Genomic DNA, 15,152 nt, shown 5'->3' on the forward strand with positions numbered 1-15,152 from the left:
ATCATCTGCGTGTGTGTACAGGTACAGACATATGAGTATGTGTGTGTGAGCTGGTATTGCTAAAGAGGCCATGGAAGGAAATTGAGTCTCCCTAGAGCCAACTTCGGAGTTAACAGGAACAGTATCACAACTATAGGTCATCCAGAGTTCCCAAAAGTGGTGTCAAAAGATGATGAGGTGTTAAGTACATTTTGTAAGCCTTGAAAATCCAGGACATGATGAACAAGAAAAGCGGTCTATGCTGAACACAAATAGTTTTCATTTACTATTCCTTTGCTCTCAGTTGCAATCAAATACTATTTATCCTCTAGCAGTACAACTTAGTAGTACCATGAAACACAAACCAATGACTTACGTTATTAGGCTTGCATTGAGATACGGGGGAGACTGGAATTCCAGCAGCTTTCTTTTGAAATTTTCATTTAAAAATTTCTTAGAGACAAATTTAATGTAATTAAAAATGGACAGTCATGCTACAAATACGAAACTTAATTTTTCATGTCAAATATTGCTCTACATATACTGCATCACCAAACTCCAGTGGAAACTTACCCTTCAACTTGAGGTCAACATTATGTCTCAGCCAAGGATAAACCCCGTAGCTTGGCATATCTTCAGGAATTGGATTATTGTTTATCCAGCCATCACAAGCAAACCGGAAGAAATTATCACAAGGATCCACAGACAGATTTACTTTACTCAAAATGGCAGCAGCTATTTGAAAAGAAAATCATAGGATTAATGACAAGCACTGCACATTGTGTACTGTTCTTTTCCAAATTAAACAACCATTTCATATCAACCAGTTCCAAGACCTTGGCTTTTACACTTCCCCTCAAATGACTCTCTGAATCAACTTCATGCTATGAAATGATTGCATTCAGAGTGAGTAGATTAAAGTTATAGGGTATTATTGTTACTGGTTTTGGCAGACCTATCCCTATTACTGTAGGGCATGGGGCAAGAACGCAAATGGAATATGCTGATTGTTTACAATTTTGTGTGACTTTCTTCCACTCCTCTTGTCCTTCTGCTGAGTCTGCTACTCTTCCTATCAAGTTGTAAGGTCTATTTCCCCTATCTTGAATCTCTATTGACCTTGCCACTTGCTGTAACTAAGAGAATTGGCAGGAGTGACATTTTGTGAGTTTCAAAGCCAGCCTTAAAAGACCATGCACTTTCCACGTTAACTCCCTTCAAATGCAGCCCTCAGACTGTCCTTTGAAGAAGTCTCCATGGATACAAGAGGTCACCTGGAGAAGCAGCAGCCAGGACCCACTGTAGCCATTATGGTCCTTCTAGCTCAGATAACCCTGCAGCTGAATACGGCCGCATGCATGAGCCTGGGCAATATGACCAGAGAAACCACTCACTAGACCCATGAAATAATGGCCAATATTAAATCACTGTTGTTTCAGGCTTCTGAGGCTTGCAGTAGTTTGTTTCCCAGCAAAGGCACACGTGTCATCTATCTAAATATTTTAAAAGACAGACAGCCGGCGCCGCGGCTCACTAGGCTAATCCTCCACCTGCGGTGCCAGCACCCTAGGTTCTAGTCCCGGTTGCTCCTCTTCCAGGCCAGCTCTCTGCTGTGGCCCGGGAAGGCAGTGGAGGATGGCCCAAGTGCTCGGGCCCTGCACCCGCGTGGGAGACCAGGAGGAAGCACCTGGCTCCTGGCTTCGGATCGGCGCAGCACACCAGCCGTGGCGGCCATTTGGGGGGTGAACCAACGGAAGGAAGACCTTTCTCTCTGTCTCTCTCACTGTCTAAGAGAGAGACACTTACAATATGCCTTCAGAAAGACCTGGAAGGCCACGCACAAATTCTTGAGCCCCTTGAAACTCGATGATGCAGCTCTCATAGGGATGAAGCTCCAGAAGAGGCCCACACAGGCCCTGGGAGGGGGTCTGGGCCACCTGGCAGGGAATTCCAGGATGTAGAAAAGAGTCTGTGGGGCCGAGTGAGGGCGAGGCATGGCCAGAGGAGGGCCAAAGTGGGGTGCTCTGCAATGAGAGGCCCAATTCTAGGGGGAGAGCTGTTTAGATAAATAACAAATATACACTGCACCAATCTAAACTTTTTTCCCCCTTTCATAATCCCATATACAATTTTATATGGAAGATAGTCGTTAGGTAGAAAATTTATACACAAATATGTATCCATGAACTTTAAATTAAACCTTTCATTACAAAAATGAGAAGGTCCCAAAATTCCTATTGAATTTCAACTCTCTTCCAAATACCATACAATTGCTGGCTACCACTCCAACTAGCACAAATATATGCACCAAATGATTTCTTTTTAAAAAGACAGCCAATATTTTAATGACATTGGAAAGATGACATTCTGGGTAATTTTCATACTGTAATTAATGCCAAAATACATTTCTGTTTAAAGTAATGAAAACCCAACGAGTTTCAGCTAAATATGAATGAATTGCCTCCAAAAAGTACAAATCTGCATAAATGTAGATACACATCTTACAGTTTGGTCACATGTGTGGTTCCTCCAGGTTTAAAAATAACCCCAGCTATGTGTCTGGACTAGACTCTCAATGAAAACGCCAAACAGCTTTTTGTACTCATGTAAGTGAACAATACGCACACATCCCAGTTTTAATGACACCTCAACCCGTTCCCTCCTCCCCACCCCAGCCATTTACAAACCTCTCCTCTCAAAAGCTAGGGAATAAAGTTGGTTTAGAAGTCTGATTAATTTTAAATTGGCTGAATTTTTTTGTTTCTCCAGTACTAATTCAGCATTTCTATCTATTGCTACTATTTTATATTAATATTTAATATGAAGATAGGCTAGGACATTCAAAAATCTTCTTTTGGTTCATATTTATCGTCTTTCAGCCACAGAATGGCTCTGCTGCGTGACACCTCAGGGACACAGGTCACACAAGCCTGTCTCACACAATATTTACAGTCACACAGGGGAGTCCTCACACGCAGTGTTACACAAGCGCATTGTTTTCTGGCCTCCTTCCCAAACATCCCCCATACCTCAGCCCTCACACATATCCTTCCCCACCTCCTCAGTTTTCATGAAGGTACCAGGGAAATGTGCAAGGTCAGCTCTGACCTCGGTCCTGATCCAAAGATGGGAGATCCATCACTCACACGGCATTTGGAAAGGAGCCCACCGAGTGAGCAAACTCCAGCTTTGGCCTCGCAATTCATCATTCCCCACTCCCAACCAGGCATGGGGCTGCTCTTCGTGCAGGGAACTGTTCTTTGAAATTGCAAGGGACAGAGCTGTCAAGGCACCAAAAGGCCTTTCCCCTACTAAGCTCCGTGGAGAACACCAGACAGTCTTATTGTGATGAAAGAAACACAATGATGAGGGAAAGCTGGGAAAGTTCAGACTGTGTACTATCAAGTCACTGCACGTAAGGTTAGTTGTTAGGCGGTCTGTGGCCACCTTATGCCCCAGACAGATACCAGCCTGACTTTTCAGATTGAATCAGGGCTCAGAGGAGAGGGTATTATTATTAAAGATGATGATGATGATCAAATCACTAGCATTGAGCATTTCCTGTTTTCAAGGAATATGGCATCATCACAAACTCCAGAGTCTGAGCAGTGGGTTTTGAACGGCCACAGTATCAGGCAAAAATGCTGTGACCTTACTGACCGCTCCTTGTCTCAGTTTCCTCATCTGTAATATGGGACTAATAGCACCCTAGAGAATTTTCATGCAAATTAAGGGAGTAAATATATGTAAAGTCCTTATACCAGAGTTGGGCATACTGCCATATAAATACAGGATGTATTTGAATTTCAGATAAACAACTAATTTTTAGAATAAGCATATACCAAATGATGTGTGAGACATATTTACACCAAAAAAGTAGTTGTAGATCAGCAATTCCAATTTCACTGAGCATCCTGTGTGTACATATTTAGCCAAATCTGTGAGTCATACAGATGAACATTTGCTGTTACAATTCCATAAACACTTGTGAGGCTGGATGCTCCAGAGCTCATAGACTTTCAGATTTTGGAAAGGAAATCAAGGGCCTATAGCACAGACTGCATACGACCTTGGCACTCTCTGGAGTTGCATTTCTGAAGCAGTGCGTTAATATTTTTACAGACAAACAAATGCATATTCTCACAGGTGGGGTCAAGTCTAGAACAGCCTCACATCATTTAAGATCTGGTTTGCCATCGAAACAATGCAGTTCAGTTCTGATCTTGCCAAATCGGAGTCACAATGTTTTCTGGGTGTGGGCTTAAGGATTTCTCATTGTGGACCTGAATTACCACTGCGATCGTTATTATTTCATTCTCAACTCATGTGACAAGTGGAAAATGTTATTCTCATTTGACAGATGGCGACACTGAGGTTTTAGATGGTTATGGATTTAGCCCAGGATCATGAGGCTTGTCAGTGGCCAGACCACGCTTCAAACCCAAGCCAGCATGTCCGCTCTTACCCATTATCTTTAGTATGCCCTTCCCTTGTTTCTTCTCATTCTTTGTACGGCCCCCTATTTTAAAAAAGGGATTAGGATGAGAGAACACAGAGAGCAGGGAAAAGGACAACTATGGAGAGGCGGCATCTCAGAAACAGTTGGCACCTGCTCAGAAATGGTCGAGAAGGTGATCAAAGACTTCCACGCTCTGAACTTTGAACATGCACACCCCCACTTGCACACAAGCTCTTGTTTAAGGCCCTGGCTAGGCTGCAACTCTACTGCCGTGTGTACTCAACAGCTGCTCCACAGACACCACGGGCATACTGAGGTTCATGTTACACTAAAGAGGGCTGTATCCTTGGTGAGCCTGTCATTACGGACACAGCACAGCCAATAATTTTTTTTCAACATTAGGAAGCCAGTTGCCAATGTGAAAATTAAAAACAGGACAGCAAGGCCAAACACATTACCTGGCAGAAAGTGACAAACGTTAGTCTGTGAGTTTCACTCTGGCATTATTATGATTTATAATAAACACAATTCATGAACTAAGTATCCCTCCCCATATAAATAGAGTTGTCCAGACACAAATCCAAAGTTTGTCCATTCAAAAATTTCAATTTCTCACCCAGCTATAAGAACCCCTACCACAGCAAAAGCACCAGGTGACAGGAAACTTAACACATGTCTGCTGATAGTCCCACCTGGCCCCTCACTCTGCTTCCAGACATCCTCTCTCAAGTAGAGCAAAGTGCGAGTTAACTGCCCGAGACAGGAACCGAGATCCTGGGAATTCCCAAACCAGTACAGAAGAAAGGATCATTATCAAGGGTGAGAAGAAAGTGAAACGGGGGCTGGCATTTGACATAGTGGGCAAGATGCAGCTAGAGATGCCCACATCTTTTAACGCAGTGCCCTGGGATCCGGTCCTGGCTTTGTTTCCAATCCCAGCTTCCTGTTAATGCACGTCCTGGGAGGCAGCCGGCGATGGCTCAAGTACTTGGGTCCCTGCCACCATGTGGGAGACCCAGATGGAGTTCCTGGCTTCAGGAACTTCTCTACTGGCTGTAGGCATTTGGGGAGTGAACCAGAGGACAGGAGATCACTGTCTTTCCGTCTTTCAAACAAACTAAATAAATCAAACTTTGTCAAAGAGTTGAAATTGCTGTCTAGTCATTGAACTCTAGTAGCTCTAGAGTTCTAATAAAAGAACAAAGGATTAGGGCCAAAGAGAATTGCCTGGCATGGCTCATGACACCAAGGAAAACATGGAAAGGAGTCAGACAGGGATTTTTAGTCCAGCTCTGCCACCCACTCAGGATGACCACAGGCAAATATGAAGGTTTTGTGAGATGGTACCTGTATGCTATTAACACACACCATCATTATCACTTAAGAATGAGAGAATTATAATATCCCCTCACCTAGTACCTTTGTACATAAGCTCTCTGTCTTTCTTCCCCTAGGTGGCTCACTGTTATATTCCGAAACCCTACCTCAGTGCCTGGCATGCAATGAATACTACTGAATTCATCCATTCACCTCTTCTGCTAAGGCCAAGAGCAAAGTGCCGAGGCCTCAAGCTTCTGCTCCGACTTTGCCTTTGAAAAATGCACTAGCATCCCGGCCCACTTCAAGAATGGGTGTGGGCGCAGGAGTCCGGCTCCTAGAAATCCAAGTGCGAGCACTGCTTTCTTGGGGGTAACCCAATAGCCGTGGCAACACTGAGGCCATTTCAAACCCTCGTCTTCACCTTCAGCTCCCCGCTGATACACAGCCTGCGCACCTGAAGAGAAGTTTTACTTGGGAACGTGGAGAAGGACCCAGACAGATTGCAAGCAATAGCGTACGTAAGCTTGGATTTACCAAAGATCCCTGCTCAGAAGCAAACAGGTCAAACTCATTGACGAGAAGATACACAAGACTGCTTAAGAGAAATAGGAATGTGTGGCTGGCTGAGCCCCAGGACTGCCAAAGGTCTTTGCCTCTGGGTCTGAGGAGAGACCATTCAGCCTTGCTAGCCCTGTTCTGATTTCCTTATAATGATGCTGGTAACACTACCCAGCTGGGTTTTTGCAAGGAGAAGAAAACAGGAAACCTAAGCTCCACTACTTCACACCGAAACTTGAAAGTAAACTTAACATTTCTTCAAAATTCCATTTCATACTTGGTAAACCTCAAGCAAACACAATACTAAAAATACCACCTGTTTGCTCCTGCTCTCCCCCAAGGCACAGAGATTATGGGTGGAAAAGACTTACCAGCCTCGATGCATTCTGGCTTCAGGCAGTACTCCTGCTTAGCTTGAAAACGTAGGAGACCTTGACTCACTGAAAAAAGAGACCGAAATAAATGACTGAATTGTGGCAGACCACCATCGCTAAAGCACCACCAGACACACGTGCGAGACATCTGCTATCACTTCATCCTTCCCGGTATTGGCACAGCATTCCAAATCCCAACCGGCTTAACACCCCAGACTCAGACTCTGACCACTAGCAAGGGAGCCTTGCTAAGACTCTTGGTTGCTCTGAAACGCAGCTCTCTTGTATGGAAGCCTAGCACGTGAGTGGGCAGAACCAGACCAGCGCACCTGAGAGCCCTTGCTCCCAAGAGTAGCAGCACCTGGGAGCTGTTGGGGGGGAACCGCCACAGCGCCCTCCACCTGCTGGCTCTGAAGCCCTGGGGGTGGGATGCAGCCATCCGTGCTTTATCAAGTTCCCCCAGGGGATGCTGACGCTCAGTCCAGAGAAGCACTGGGCAGGATGATCATGTCAGTCTCCTCCATCTCCAAGGATCTGTGCCCTAAGTCTGCTACTTTCAGCCTTTATGCCTAGAGCCATATCCCTGTCTTTATGATGGGAAAACTGAAACTTTTAAAACTATGCCATTTGGAACAAAGCCAGAGTGGAAAGAGAAAGCCAGCATGGGTGGCATTTAGAGTTCTGAATCTTACCGAAACCATCCATACAGACAGGGCCAAAAGAGAGGGGAAAGGATGAAACCATACTGTTTACCACGCGCTCCTCTAGCAATAGACTCATTACATGCCTGCTCCAGACTCCACACTCTCCTCCCACCAGGCCCCGCCCAGCTACCAGACCTATGCAGCTTTGTGCACCCAGCTTCCAGCTGCTTCCAAACAAAAAATCCTGTACAATCAAAATAGCTTTTTACCAACAGCTTCATTTCCCCATCTGGCTAGCAACATTATCTAAATGGAATTCTGTAGAAAGACAGAAGGGTGCCCTACGTGTGAACTCCAGGTAGCACCTGGGCATTAGCAGATGGGAATTTTAGATATCAGAAATAATCCTGGTAGCCTAGGAGATTATGAAGGATTCATTAGTGCTGTTCTCTGTGAGAGTAAAAACAAGAAGTCAAGTACAGATGTGGCCTTGGGGAGACAGATGATGGAGGGGGCGGTGAATGGGAACCAAGGCTCTTCATGACATCCTCAAGCAAGAAGCAGAATCAGAAAACTTGGTGCTCACTCTGTGTCTCCCATAGAGGGAAGACCAGTGCAGCGAGTTTTATTACTTATTACCCCACATTCTAAGAGAAGTCTCCTCTTTGTTCTTTCTCTCCTGCCATCCTCCAATGGCCTTTTGACCCGTGTTACATTACAGATTCAAGAAAATTGCCTACAGAACATCTCAGGCTTATTTTTAAGAAAAAGTGTTTCTGGGGGCCCAGCGCTATGGCCTAGTGGGTAAAGCCGCCGCCTGCAATCCTGGCTGCTCCACTTCCGATCCAGCTCTCTACTATGGCCTGGGATAGCAGTAGAAAATGGCTCCAGTCCTTGGGCCCCTGCACCCGCATGGGAGACCCAGAAGAAGCTCCTGGATCCTGGCTCCTGACTTCAGATCAGCACAGCTCTGGCCATTGGGGCCAGTTGGGAAGTGAACCAGAAGATGGAAGATTCTCTCTCCTCTCTCTCTCTCTCTCTCTCTCTCTCTGACTCTGACTTTCAAATAAATAAATAATTTTTTGAAAAAAGAACAATTTCAATAAAAATGTTACTTTTTATGGTAATGAGCTTTAAATACAGTTTGGTTTATCATTGAGATTTCACTATAAGCAGTATAAATGCCCTCAGAATACAGTGGAGTCATCCACAGATCAAGAGCCTGAGAATGACCATAAAGCAGGGGTCAGCAAACTGGCCCATGGGCCAAAGCCAGGTCACTGCCTGTTCATTTCTGCACAGCCCAGGAGCTGTGAATGGCTTTTACATTTTTTTCATGGTTGGGAAATACCAAAAGAAAAATGCTATTCACGATGTGAACATTATATGAAATTCAAACTTCACGGTTCAGAAGTCAAATTTTATTGGCTCACAGCCATGTCAATTTGTGTCCATATTGTTTAGAACTACTTTCATGCTACAGCAGAGTTGAGGAAGTGCAACACAGACTGCATGGCCCACAGAGCTCAACATACAAAGGCACATGAAAATGTTCATGCAAAATGGAACTGAAAGGTAAGTTTATCTTGGCTCAAAAATATTTTTAAATCTATGCATAATTTTTCATAATTTGGATTTTCATGAGCTCTTTGAAGATCCCTCATGTAGATGAATTTCAAAAACAAATTTTTGTGCCCAAACATATTTTTTAGTTCCATTTTCTACAACTTTTTTAAGTGTCCTCATATTTACTATCTGGACCTTGAAAAAAAAAATCTTCTTACAACTGCATCTGACAAATGGATTGTGAAAAGGAAAGGGAGGAGAAAGAGAAATAGAAAAGACACTTGGAAATTAACTGGTTTGGGACTGGTGCTGTGGCGTAGTGGGCTAAGGCTCCGCCTTTGGGCGCCAGTTCAAGTCCCGGCTGCTCCTCTTCTGATCCAGCTCTCTGCTATGGCCTGGGAAAGCAGTAGAAGATGGCCCAAGTCCTTGGGCCCCCGCACCCACGTGGGAGACCCAGAAGAAGCTCCTGGCTCCTGGGTTTGGATCAGCCCAGCTCTACCCATTTCGGCCATTTGGGGAGTGAAATAGCAGGTGGAAGACCTTTCTCTCTGTCTCTCCCTCTCTCTGTCCGTAACTCTACCTCTCAAGTAAATAAATAAAATCTTAAAAAAGAAAAATAACTGGCTTTAGGCATAGTTGCATACGTGTCATTTTACATTCTAGAACTCTAGGTTCTTTGAAACCACCCCAGGCCACAGACAATCGTTCTTACTTCCAGAAACCTGAGGTCTGGAAGAGAGACTATCCCAGAGCTCCAATCACAAAGAAGAGACAAGGAAGGATGCTAGAAATTTCAGACACGTGACTGAACTTAGGCAGAAACTATAGCACAAAGTCAACCAGGAAGCAGCACGAAGAAAAGAGGACCCTAATTAGAATATTGTCATAAAGAGCATCACCAGACAGATTCCTGGAGAGTCTCAGACAAGGACTTTGGGAGGCACAGAGTAGAGGCGGGGGAAGAGCTGAGGACAGGCAGTGAGGAGGGTCAGGGTATGGAGATGAGTCTGAAATAGCACAGAAATATTGGACAAAGATAAGCGTCCCTAAATCCAAGTGCACGTGATCACCTGAAGCAGTGTTTCTCAAGCTTGCATTCGCAAAACAATCCTGTGGGGACCTTGTGAAGATATAGATTGTGGGGCTGGCATTGTGGTGCAGTGGGTTAAGCCACGACCTGCAACACCAGCATCCCATATGAGTTTCCCAATGGCTTTCAGTTGAGTCCCAGCTGCTCCACTTCTGATCCAGCTCCCTGCCTGAGAAAGCAGCGGCACCCACATGGGAGACCTGGAAGAAGCTCCTGCCTCCTGGCTTTGGCCTGGCCCAGTCCTGGCTATTGCAGCCATTTGGAGAGTGAACCAGCAAGCAGATGGAAGAGTCTCTCTCTCTCTCTCTCTCTCTCTGTAACTCTGCCTTTCAAATAAAGAAATAAAGGTTTTTTTAAACGAAGCTATAGATTGTGAACCAATAGGTCTGGGTGGAGCTCAAGCTCCCCTGTGCTACTGATGCTGCTGCGCCGCGGACTCCTCTCTGGGTAGCGAAAGAGTAGAGATTCGTGGGGACAGCCAGAGCACACCAGAAACAGATCTTTTCTCTCTGCTGCAAGCCTTCTTATCCAAAATCACATGGCTTCGCGGGGTGAATCCGACTTTGCTCTGCAAACTTCAGCACTGTTTCCAAAGACTCATTTTCTATCAAAGAACAAAGATTTGCTGCCATGGAGATTCTCCCCAACTAATGGGCCATGGCCACAGAATGTAACCCTGCTTTCATGATTTCAGACATGTCCCCCAGTGGTAACATCACTAAGAAGGGTACATATTTTTACATAAACAATGATCATTTGGATTTTTAAATCGGGGAGTGTTTGCAAAGCTTAACCTTGCCGTCATTTCCCACATACTATGTGGTCCCTTGGCGTGCCCATAGAATTTTTCATCCAGTTTTGGATTTCAGGAGAGGACACTTGTCACAACTCCAAGCGCTGAGAACTCGCACAACAGTGTTCAAGAGACACAAATGCAGTCGCAGGAGCAGGGGGTTTAGCTTTACCAGAAAGCAATAAACCTGTCTAATTTCCTAAATCTTCAGCCACAGAAAACATGGAAAGATGGCTTGCTCATTTTAGCAGAGTTTTCAACCACACAACCCTAAGTCTTTTAAAGTGTAATTACTGGTTTTCCTGGCCAAACTAAACATGGCCTCCTGCATCCTGTATGCCAAGGGATGTTTTCAGGCTTGCTACATTTCAAGCTGCACCCAGCATCTCCTAAGTATAGGGCTGGTTCCTAAGTAACTTTCAAGCTAATGAAATATTATAGGTTGCGTGAGAAAAATAAAAAGGGCAATAGTCAAGGGTTCAGGCAGCCTAAAATTATAGAACAACCCTCACCCCTTTCCAAGATATTTGACTCTTTTTCCCAGGAATACCTTTTTATCATCATATATACTCCCTAGGTACATTGTTCTCACCAAGTCATTAAAATAACTGAATAACAATACCTTTCAAATCTTGGGAGGAAAATCTGTTTTCCTTCATACTAATTATTAAATCTACTAGGAGGGCAGTGTTAACATCTCATTAGAGTCACTGTAGTAGGAAGGAACTAAAGAATCCCATTTGGATGCACTTCAAAGGATGGATTTATATTTTGTGGATGAAATGTTGTGATTTGTTTAGGCAAACAATAAAAGTCCAATGGAAAAAAATCCAGCATAATTTTGATCCCCACATAAAGTCCTTCCTAACAAAATAAATGGAAGTATCTGGCTATGAATTCAGAAACACTTGCTTTTTCTAAAGTAGTACCCAAAAAGGTTTTTGCCTGGTGCTCCCAAAACCCCAGCCACCTCAAGCCACTTAATACCCACTTTGCCCTCTGCAGTATATGTTCAGTTCTTGACTGTATTTATGCATGTAGCCTCTGAAAGCAAAGCCTTTTTCATTTGCCATTTGATAGAAACCAAGGCTGCATCACCTTCTAACAGAAGCAAACAGTCGCACACTTGCATTATGACAAGGCTAGAATAAAGCACACGGGGATTTCTCAGCACATGCCCAGTGCCCCTGGCCTCCAGTGCTCCACTTACCCAGAAAGAGGATCGTGCCAAGCACGAGAGTGCCGCCGATGAATACGACCAGGGCAATTCGAGTGCCTCTGGTGGCCGTCTTTCCAGTTCCCGCATTGCTCCCTGTTTCTGCTTCCATCAGAAGGGCCGTAGAGAGCACACGAGAAGAATCTTAGTCACTTTTCGTGGTCTGGTGGCTGCTCTCAAGAGTCTGTTAAGCGTTGACATCCAAGGCTTCCACTAATGGAAAACTAAAAAAAAAAAAAAAAAAAAAAAAAAAAAATCCCACCGGGAAATCTCCCCTCACCACCTTTTCTCCAATAATTCTTCACAAATGAAATGAAATCAAAGAAACCTAAAATATTGGTTGCCTTGGCTTTCCCACTGACTAGACCAAACAAACAGTGGTTGCTTTATCTTGGTGCTCTCCCTCAGTAATGTCCCTCTCAACCGATTGTTTGGCAGGCTCTTCTCTCAAGCGTTCCGAGTATACATGTTTTACTATGTTGCTGAACAGATGTTTTAGCTATTTAAATGTATAGTCACTTGGGGAGGAAAAAACAATTGTCTTTATCAAAACTGGATTCTTGTCAAACCCCCCCAAACCATGATAAGTTAGGTGGCGGGGATTCGCCGGACCCACTTCAAGATCTCAATTAATCACGTAATTCTGCTGCAGTAATCATTGTGCCTGCCCGAATTGTCCTCATCAAAGATAGCCTTTCAGTGTGTGAGTCCCTTTTTAAAGCCTTCTAAGAGTTCCTAGGATATCCTGGAGCATTTTATTTTAGGAACTTTGTGTATGATAGCATGTGCCAAAAATCAGAGTCATAGTCCAGCGCTGTGCAAAGTAGCAATTAAGACAACCTACAGAGGCTGATGGTTTGGACTGGAACTTTTTTAAGGAAGAAGTAAAAGCATTTCCTCTTTGTGGTGCTAAGGATTGTACAAAAGACAGCTAAGTATATGAATTAAGCTTATTAGCCACCACAAAAGATATGGTAAAAGACTTTTTTCCTGCATGTTTTGATGGAAAGTGTACCCATGTATTCCGATCTCCAGTCCCCCAGGGGCAGCATCTATTGGTTAGGGTGTTTTTGTGTTTCTGTAAAGCATTCATTTCAGCAGATTCCCCAGGATGAATTCAAAGGCAAGGGATTTCATTGGCAACACTGATTAATGAGTGAGTCTCTGCTTTCTTTGATCATGATAATGATTTAAATGATGAAAAGCTGCCTTCTTTGTGGGGGAAGTACAACTGATATTCTAATGCTCCTGAAATGATACCCAGTGACAGCGATATCATTAATTCACAATTACTGCTTACCTGTTTTTGCTTTGCTGGAGGTCACAGGGCAGCAGAGGTGGGTGGAGGATTCAGCTATTTCTAGAAACCACTAGAGCAATGTTCTCAAAGCAAAACTGCTGCGCATGTGGCTGCTGGGCTTATACCAGAGCTCAGTAGGCACTGATGAGCCCAGTATGACTTGAACCCATGTCCTATTTGGCTAGTCTGGGTCAGGTCTTAAGCCTTGAGCACAGGATTCTCACAAGTTTATGGACTTACAACAGAATATACCCTACTTTACTTTCTGATCCTGCCCTGATTTCTTGCTGCCCAAGAGTCAAAAGAGCATTAGCCTTTGTCTACTATGACATCACAGATATTCTAGATAGTCTGTGCTCCTTGACTGTTGGTGTTACTGTATTGCTGTATTTTATTACACATCCCACCAGCACTTTGGCCCCTATCATAGTATTCTCTCAAGAGTTTATGGGCTTGATTCCATTAACTCAGATTGTGAGCTCCATGAGGTTAGGAACAATGTCAGGTTCAGGGCTACATCCCCAGCTCCCACTGCTCCTGGCCCATCACAGAGAAAGGGAAAATAAGAACCATGGAAATCATCCAAGTTAGCCCTAGTCACTTTTTTGTTTAAGATTTACTTATTTATTTGAATGGCAGAGTTAGAGAGAGAGGTCTTCTTCCATCAGCTGATTCACTCCCAAAATGGCCACAACAGCCAGGGCTGTGCCAGGCCAAAGCCAAGAACTTCACCTGGGTCTCCCGCGTGAGTGGCAGGGGCCCAAGCACTTGGGCCATGTTATACTGCTTTCCCAGGCACATCAGCAGGGAGCTGGATCGGAAGCACAACAGCCAGGACTTGAACTGGGGTTCACACAGACTCTGCAGACAGTGGTTTAACCTGCTGTGCCATAGCCGCAGCCATTTACTCTTAAAAGGCAACTTCAGGAACTTCAGAAGCTAGTGTGTAGGGTTCTTTCAGCCTCCTAATCCCTTCTAATCCCTTCAGCTGATAAACACACATGCTTTCATTTTAACTTAACACAGTAACCCTATATACTTGATAGCAAAGGGCTGTTTTAACTCTGTTATACAAACAAGAACACTGAGGGGTGGGCATTGTGGTATAGTAGGACAAGCAGCAAAATATGGCCCAGGTGTTTGGGCCCCTGCCACCCACGTGGGAGACCCTGATGAAGCTCTTTGGCTCCTGGTTTCGGCCTGGCCCAGTACTGGCTGTTGCAGCCATTTGGAGAGTGAACCAGCTGCTCGCTCGCTCTCTCTCTCTGCCTTTCAAATACATAAATAAAAATGGCTTTAAAAAAATCAGGACAATGGAGGACTGGCAGTGTGGCATAGTAGGTTAAGCTTTTGCCTGCGGCACTGGCATCCCATATGGGTGCCGGTTCAAGTCCCAGCTGCTCCACTTCCAATCCAGCTCTCTGCTGTGGCCTGGGAAACCAGTGGAAGATGGTCCAAGTGCTTGGACCCCTGCACCAGCGTGGGAGACCCAGAGGAAGCTCTTGGCTCCTGGCTTTGGATCAGCCCAGCTCCAGCAGTTGTGGCCATCTGGGGAGTGAACCAGAGGATGGAAGACCTCTCTGTCTCTCCCTCTATCTGTAACTCTGCCTTTCAAGTACATAAATAAATCTTAAAAAAAAAAAAAGAGGACACTGAGATCAAGAAATGGGCTCAGGTGAGGTGGGAAAATCAGACGTGGACAGAAGGGGAGGCAGGGTCATTTTCATATACTACACGTCTGCAGCTTGGCAAAGCTTCCTGAACACAGAAAGGGGACAGCGACTCAAGCATGACACCAGAGCCCACTTCCTCCCTCTTTCTCCCTTCCAAATCTCCTCACATCTTCTGGGTCC

At 44.7% G+C, this 15,152-nt stretch overlaps 1 protein-coding gene across 1 annotated transcript in view; it reads right to left on the bottom strand.

The window, feature by feature from the left end:
* Positions 1-12,111, bottom strand: part of PHEX (phosphate regulating endopeptidase X-linked) — a 223,848-nt gene extending 211,737 nt beyond the window's left edge. The window contains exons 1-3 of the mRNA XM_062183402.1: positions 11,994-12,111; positions 6,688-6,756; positions 553-714 (exon numbers count right to left, since the gene is read on the bottom strand). Of these exons, the coding sequence (XP_062039386.1) occupies positions 553-714; positions 6,688-6,756; positions 11,994-12,111 (349 nt within the window). The remainder of the gene's footprint in view (positions 1-552; positions 715-6,687; positions 6,757-11,993) is intronic.
* Positions 12,112-15,152: the final 3,041 nt, after the last annotated feature.

This window comes from Lepus europaeus, chromosome X (assembly GCF_033115175.1).
Source record: "Lepus europaeus isolate LE1 chromosome X, mLepTim1.pri, whole genome shotgun sequence".
NCBI lineage: Eukaryota > Metazoa > Chordata > Mammalia > Lagomorpha > Leporidae > Lepus > Lepus europaeus.